An 8569-nucleotide genomic window follows, 5' to 3' on the forward strand; every position below is an offset into this window, starting at 1 on the left:
TGATATCCTAACCATAGCAATAATTTAGATGCGATAGAGAAGGTTCAAAGAAAATTTCTAAAATATCTATATTTTAAAACGCACAAAATTTACCCTGAACGAGGTTTCGACCACAATATGTTACTTAATGTATTCTGCGTATCATCTCTTGCTACACGTCGTTTTACTGATAATATTTTGTTCCTGTATAAACTATGTAATAATGCCATAGATGCATAGATTGTCCTCAAATTCTAGACCAACTATCCTTTAACGTTCCTAGACTCTCATCACGAACTCAAATGTTTTTTCAAATATCCTACTCCTAAGACTAATGCTCTATTGAACTCACCTCAACTCAATTAATAAAGATATCGATATTCACAATACTTCAGTAAAACAATTAATTACCATCTGTACAAGTTAATCTTGATATTTTGTCACGAATATGTTATTTCCATTATATATAATTTAGTTTTACCGTTAAGAATTTGATAGTTTTTTTTTTATTTTGTGTTATGTTATGAATTATATTAGGTTGTCAAATATCTCCCTTCCGAATTTCAAGCAAAAAAGCGGAAGGGAGATATTTGACAACCTAATATTATGTTATGTGTTGTTATATAATATCATATATTATTATACTTGTATTATTATAATATTTATTATTGAAATTGTATTTTTAAGTCCTCCTTGTGGCGGGATTAGCTCAAGAATGGCGTTCCCGATTCACATGCTTGATGTTCCGAGTTCAAATCTCCGGCAAGAATTTGAAAAATATTAACTAATTAAGTTGGAATAATAATAGAATTATGAATTGCAATAAAAAGATATGTATGTAAAATCAAAATGTATAAAAATTAGAGAATTAGAATTAAAAATGAATTGAAGTAAAAAGAATTTAGAAGAAGAAATGAGAAGTATAGAAGAAGAAGAAAAATGTGGTTAGAAGATGATATGTAAAGAAGAATGAAAATACGTTAAGAAGAATAGAAAAAGAATAGGATTATATGAAGAAGATAGTATAAAATTGAAGATTGGATACATGATTGTATAGAATAATGTAGGTGGCTAAATGTAAGTGAGGCCAATAAAAATAATGATAATAAAAAAAAGAAGTCCTCAAGGAGCTACTCTGTGGGCTATACGATAAATAAAATAAAATAAATAAATGCGCGTGTGTTTAGACAGAAGCTGAAATCATTAATTGACTTCATTGTTAAATATTCTGTTTTTGGTATCACACGTTGTAGGTTGTACTCGATTGAGTGGCAAAAACGTGGATTGCCTCATGCCTACATTTTAATTTGACTTGAAGATAAAACCGACCACAAGATATTGATCAAATAATATCAGCAGAAATATCTGATCAAACAAAGTAGATATATTAGCAGCAACGAAGCTATTTGGCATATTTTTAGTTTTCCAATTCATGAACGAAACCATGGGGAGTTATCTTCGAACAAATGCGCGTTGCACTGTTTTGGTCCTGAGTAGTTTCAATTTTCAAAAACAGACGGCTCATGTGCACTCAATTTCAACTACAAATTGTTCGTGGTTCATGCAAGTGGCTGTCAAGTATTTGATCGCTGTATGGCTATACGAATAACCTAACTTTTTGAACTCGTGTTGTTTCTAATTAATTAATTTTGTTTAAGTGAACATTTGTAAAATTTAATATGGCAAAGTGTTTTTATAGTACCCAAAAAAATGTCAAGTGCAGGTTAAAATATTTAGCTATTCCAATACAAGTTTCCGCAAAGGTATTTTTTAATAATAATTACAGCAATAATTATAAATAATCAAGATATGTCAACATGTTATTATATTGAATAGGTGTTTTGGGGGTACCGCAAATTGCTGCAAAATGCACAAACAAAGCGCAGGAGTACTTTTGACAACCAAGGAATGCAATATGTAATGACAAGAAGGATTCATAAACAATGCAATAATTTAAGTAATAAGTCGTACAAAAAGTCTCCACAGGTCTACTATTTTTGGAGACAAATATTTATTTTGCCATGTCCTCAAACATTGAGAAAGTTGCATTCAGAGATACAAGTGTATAGCGGTATTTATGAGTGTCTATTTAAAACATTAGGTTCAGCTATTTCTTTTAAAAAGTATTAGTAGCAGATACTGTGTTTTGATGTTTGATGAAATACCATTATCTTCGGAATTGTTATATGATTGGATTGAATCTCATATTGTTGAAGTTGCAAAACAGTTATTCAGCTAGTATGGTTTAAATGTTCATCAACGTAAGTTCATTGTTACATTTAATAAGATTATCTATTACATTAGCATATGTAAACACTTATAAAGTAAACTAGTATTGGTTTAAATGTTCATCAACGTAAGTTCATTGATATATTAAATAAGATTATCTATTACATTAGCAAATGTAAACACTTATAAAGAGAGTCTATACCATACATAATATTTTAATGTATTTTGATTGAAGATTAGTGTTATAATATTCTTCAAATAAAACTTGTGTAACATCCCAATATAATGTTTAAATTCAAGATATATTTGTTACCGACCTTGGGAATCAAAAATATTGCTTTTATCTTTTGATTCATAAGCAATTGTATGTGCATAAAACATTATTCTGTTCATTGTAAACACTTTGTTGATCTTTTATGGCAATTTCAATGATAATGTTTTCATGATGGAACATGGCTAAATGTAATGTTATAAAACACTCGTACAGAAACTATTCAAAGGTTTTGTTAAGATAGCGCAATAACTATTACATGCAAAATTAATAAAGAACAATGTCTCGTAAATGAGTTTTAATCCTAGGAATTTGAATTTCTCTCAATTTTGATATCAATATATATATTTTATGTTTTTAGGACTTTTTTGTTTGTGAAGTATTTGTACTTTTTAACAAATTATTTGTTTTTTTCTTAACCCTTAAAATTTTTGTATTATTTGTCATTCCTTCTAAATTTGTAATTTCATTGCGTGCTCCTGCGCTTGTAGATTCTTCTTAGTTTTTAAGATTTTAATATATTAATATTAGTCATTAAGTAATTAATATTAGTCGGTTATTTGTGCTTAGTTTAGTTAAATACTTCTGTGATTTTCTTCACTTAGATATTTAGTTTTTGAAATATTATTTAAGCATAATTGTGAAATTATAATACTTTTATAATTATGTATAATATTAGGTGGACCGGAAAGTAATGTCGTTTCTGCGCATGCCAATACTTGATTGTCATTTGTCAGCTCATTGTTTGGTTCAGAGGCATACCAAAAACATTGTGAGGTTAAGTGATTTCTTTAGTTATAGACAATTGAATTACAATTTTTTTTTTATAATTTTGTGTAAAATGGCCAGCCAAAAACCAGAAGAGGTACACATCCGGCATTGCATGCTCTTTGAGTTTCGCAAGGGTAATAACGCAACAGTTGCTACCAAAAACATATGCGATGTTTATCCAAATGCACTGGACATTCGTAAATGCCAAAGGTGGTTTTCCAAGTTCAAATCGGGTAATTTTGATCTTTCCGACTCGTATCGATCAGGAAGACCATCAGCGTTAGACAACGACGTGTTAAGGGCGGAAGTGGAAGCAAATCCGTGTCAGACGATCGAGGAATTGTCAAACAGTCTCAACCAACCTTGGTCGACCATCCAAGAACATTTGAAGCAGATTGGGAAAGTAAGCAGAGCAGGTGTTTGGGTCCCGCATAATCTGTCCGAACAGAATAAGGCTAACCGATCAATCACATGCAACTTATTGCTTCAACGACACAACACAGAAGCGTTTTTTAATCGCTTGATCACAGGAGATGTGAAATGGGTCCTGTATGATAACCCAAAACGCAAAAGGCAGTGGCTCTCTCCGAAAGAAAACCCTCGAAGTACTGCTAAGCCAGGTTTACACCCCAAAAAAGCGCTTTTGTGTGTTTGGTGGAGTATTCGCGGCATTGTTCATTTTGAATTACTGAAACCTGGACAAACTGTTATTGCAGACCTCTACAGAGAACAATTGCAGCGAGTAAATCAATCTTTAATTGAAAAGTGGGCAGCAATTGTCAACCGAAAAGGCGTCATTCTCCAACATGACAATGCAAGACCGCACTGCGCAAAGCGAACTCTAGAAAAAATTAATGAATTGGGGTGGGAGGTGCTGCCTCATCCACCATATTCGCCCGATGTTGCACCATCGGATTTCCACTTATTCCGAGCGCTGCAACACTTTTTAAGTGGCAAAACATTTGCAAATTTGGATGATATCCAAAATGCCATCTCTAGATATTTTGCCGAAAAACCAATTAATTTTTATCGATCAGGGATTGAAAATTTACTCACTAGATGGCAAAAGGTTATTGACAATGATGGGGAATACATCATTGATTAAAAATAAAGACTCGTTAAAAATGTATGTGTTTGAATTTAGCGTAAGAAACGACATTACTTTCCGGTCCCCCTAATACTTCATTCAAATATTTTCAACTTGGCAATTCAATTTATATAATTCTTATAAATATTCGACAATGTTTACAGTATTTATTTATAATAATCTATTTGAAAACATTTAATATTCCTCGAACATTTGGTTACGGTACGGGAAGTTCCAGCAATTTGGATTCACATTCATTTCGCACATCCATTTTTTCTAAGGTATGCAAAATGTTCAGAAACATTCAAAACGTAAATACTCGTAAATGCAAAATTTTCAATTTCGACTTTTGGACGATTACAATAACTTACCCTACGGGAAGTTAAAAATGACTAAATTTGAAACTTGAATAATATTGTGATTCAATCAATCAATATTTTGTTAATGCTCTGTTAAAGACATTATGATGAGGTGTTTATTATTGGAATTCAAAGGTTTTGAAGTTTTCCACAGAACATTGAAAATATCTGTTTTTATGATAAATAACATACGCTTCATTTGTCTTACTATATTGTATCATATCAGAAACAACTAGTGGGGTGCATGGCATCGTGCCTTAAGGCAAATTGCTGGAACTTCCAGTAACATTTTTTTTTTAAGATTAACATTTTTGAAAAAATTTACTTTGAAAAAATTAGATAGTTGCGAAACTATAAATTTTTGAAAAAAAAATTACTTTTTTGGAAAAAAAACTTTTGGAAAAAATGTATTTTTTAGTTTGAAATTTTGAAACTTTTTTTCAATTTCACATTGCTTTAACTGCATAGAGACGCGATATTGAAGCGCGTAAACGCCGCGTCGTCGTCTAACGGATAAAATTGGTACGGAACCCATAGGATTGTAAACAAAATTTATACTTATTGTTAGAATCTTCATAAAAATCTGATAATTTTATGTGCATATGTCTAATGATCATTTTTGACCGCCAAATGGCATTTTTTTTTACTTTTTTTACTAGATCTTCGAAACCGCTAGACTTGCCTTCATGAAAATTTAATCAGTTGTTTATCTTGTCAAAACAAGTAAAATGTTTTATGTTTAAAATCGGACACTTCGTTCTCTTAAAAATTGAGTTACCGTTTTTGGCACTTTTTACCCCGTATCTTCGAAACGGCTAGACCTTCCTATGCCAAAAACTAATCAGCACGTCTCCTTATCAACAGCAATCGAATGTTTTTTGAATAATTGAAATCGGTCGAACCGTGTTCTCGAAATCGTCGACGAAAATTTGTATTCACACACACACATACATCCATTTTTTCTAAGGTATGCCAAAATGTTCAGAAACCTCTGAAACGTAAAGATATATATATATATATATATATATATATAAATTTTTATTTTCGATTTTTTTGTGATTACTATAACTTACCCTACGGGAAGTTAGAAATCATTTTATATGAAAAATTATGAGTAATAATGCAATATATGTATTTTTAAAAGTTTCTACTCTTTGTCTTATATTTTTTGTAACCATATTATAATCTAGTGGAGTGGGTGGCATCGTGCCTTAAGGCAAATTGCTGGAACTTCCCGTACCGTAACGAAATGTTCGAGGAATACTGAATGTTTCAATAGATTATTATAAATATTGTAATATTGTCTAATATTTATAAGAATTATATAAACTGAATTGCAAAGTTGAAATATTTGTTTAGAGTATATTAGAACTATAGTCAGAATTAAAAATAAAATCTGAATTATTTTCGATATACAAAAGTTGAAACAATTTTTTTTTTCAAATTAATTGTTTTGTTAAGACAAGCAGAAAGTTCTTTGAATCATTTAAATCGGACGCTTAGTTCTCTCAAAAACTGCCATTTTTTGTACATTTAGCTCCGTATCTTCGAAATGGCTCGGCCTGCCTTTGCGAAAAACTAATAACCACTTCTCCCAATCATTACTAATTGAATGTTTTTCAGATCATTCAAATCGGATGCTTCGTTCTCTCAAAACTCGATTTCTATGCTCTGAACTCTTTGCTCTTTATCTCCGTAACTGCTGGACCTGCCTTTGCCAAAAACTAATCAGCACATCTCCTTATCAATAGGAATCGAATGTTTTTTGAACATTCAAATGGGTTGATCCGTACGCCTGAAAACGTGGGCGAAAAATTGTATCCATACATACATACACACACATCCATTTTTTTGAAGTATGCCAAATGTTCAGAAACCTTCAAAACGTCGAGAAATGTAAAATTTTCCATTCCGATTTTCGGCCCATTACAATAACTCACCCTACGGGAAGTTAACAAATAGTCATGTTAGCAAAAAATGAGTTATAATGCGATATGTTTTTAAATTTTAGTATCCCATATTATTCAAAGGCCAGACATCAATAGACGAACAAAAATTGGAAAATTTGCAAGATGCGTTGGAATTTGGAAGCAATGCTAGAGGATAAAGAATGGGTTGCTGGTCCTACAATAACTATAGCCGACATTGCATTAGTAACCACAGTATCAAATATTGAGGTATATATAGAATATAAAAACGGAAATATTATTTTCTATTTATAAATATATTGAATTATACACATTTCTGAACATAACAGAATATTAATAATCAGAAAATTAAATTATTAATATAATGAAAATTTTTCATAGTCATGTGGGACTGACGTATCAATTTATCCACAATTATCAGCATGGTATGAGCGAACTAAGGCGGCTCTGGAACCATACGGTTATGAAGAAATCAATCAATCCGGGGCAGATCAATTTGGTGAATGGTTAAAAAGCAAATTGGATTCGCAGTAATTTACACAATATGAATAATAATTTTGATGCAAATTAACATGTACTTAATGTAGTTGCACTTTAACTTAAATACAATTATTAGAAAACATATTCAAATTTAAACTGGCAGATCATTATGTAATAGATGTGAGAGTAGATAAAAAACTATTGCGCGAAAGATGCAAACAATTTTTAAGTTTTTTATTTGTATTGTGATGAAAGTGCATGAATTTTATTTTGAGTATGCCGTCTTTTTGATAGTCATAAAAAATATCGGCGTGAAAAAGGTCGATTAATTTGTATGCGTTACCGACAAGTAAATAGGTTAGCAGATGAAATATATATTGATAAGCCAAGTATATATTTTTTATAAATTCAGTTTAATCAAATTATATTTAACTAGATGACCCGACAGACGTTGTCCTGTGCTCATGTCTACAATTTTTTAATATAATATACTAAGATTTACCGCTTAAATTACTCTTTACGCCAAAATGCATATACTTTTATAATATTAGCGATGTTAATTGTAGAACTGCTTTAAATAAAATGATGAGTCTCAATTCTCACACTATATTGAAAAAAAAAACTATATTGAAAATTCAATATCCGAATCTTTTGTTGGCGCCCCCTAAGGCATGCGCCCATATTTTTCTCATGCATCGCATTAAATGTAGGATCGGCTCTGATTAATACTTAATTTTATATTTTAAGTTAATTAATTTGTCATATCCTGTTCATGTGTATATTATTCAATCTGCCATATACTCTATTTTATATTAAAGGATACATTAGCACTGTGAATAAAATGTTTAATTATAATATTGATTCGAAATGGGGGCCCTGCAAGAGATAATTATGACTATTCAAGGTACACCTAAACACTTCCCCACATACCCATTATTTGGCTCTTAATTAATATTTCACGATATATTGTTTATATCAGATTGATCTACAGATTTAATTAAACGATTTGATGCACAATTTAATTAAAACTAATCAAAGATGTAATTGACAAATTGATGTAATTAAAAACGCTTAATGAACGCGAGCATATTCACAAAAATGTCGTGACATTTGAAAAGATTAAAGTTAACAAAATGACCGCTGCCGCATTTTGCACATTTTAAAGCGCGAAATTCAAACAGAAAAGTTAATCTTTGAGAAAATATTTGTATTCAAAAGTGTTGTTATATAAAGTATATTGTACCAAAGTGATTAAAATAGCTTGAAAATTTAAAATTCTTCAATTAAATTGCTTTATAAGATTATTTTAGCTTAGTAATAAATATTTGATTTGAATATTATACTTAAAACAAGCTGAAAATAATATAAATTATATACCATAAAATTTATAATTACTATTACAAATAACTATTATATAATAATAATTTATACAGTTATCAAAGACTCAGATAATTTTATAATATAA

General features: G+C 30.3%; 2 protein-coding genes across 2 annotated transcripts; both read left to right on the forward strand.

Moving 5' to 3' along the window:
* The first annotated feature begins 3320 nt into the window (after positions 1–3320).
* On the forward strand, positions 3321–4355 carry LOC113369727 (histone-lysine N-methyltransferase SETMAR-like). Its single transcript, XM_026610294.1, has one exon. The coding sequence runs from the start codon at positions 3321–3323 to the stop codon at positions 4353–4355; it is 1035 nt and encodes a 344-aa protein (XP_026466079.1).
* Positions 4356–6768: 2413 nt separating this feature from the next.
* Positions 6769–7158, forward strand: LOC113369719 (glutathione S-transferase D7-like). The gene is made up of 2 exons (XM_026610291.1): positions 6769–6873; positions 7006–7158. Exons 1-2 carry the CDS (start codon positions 6769–6771, stop codon positions 7156–7158), a joined length of 258 nt encoding a protein of 85 aa, XP_026466076.1.
* Positions 7159–8569: the final 1411 nt, after the last annotated feature.

The sequence above is a fragment of the Ctenocephalides felis genome, unplaced genomic scaffold (genome assembly GCF_003426905.1).
Source record: "Ctenocephalides felis isolate EL2017-DRISC unplaced genomic scaffold, ASM342690v1 CF-g0.4_SCAFFOLD_00804, whole genome shotgun sequence".
NCBI lineage: Eukaryota > Metazoa > Arthropoda > Insecta > Siphonaptera > Pulicidae > Ctenocephalides > Ctenocephalides felis.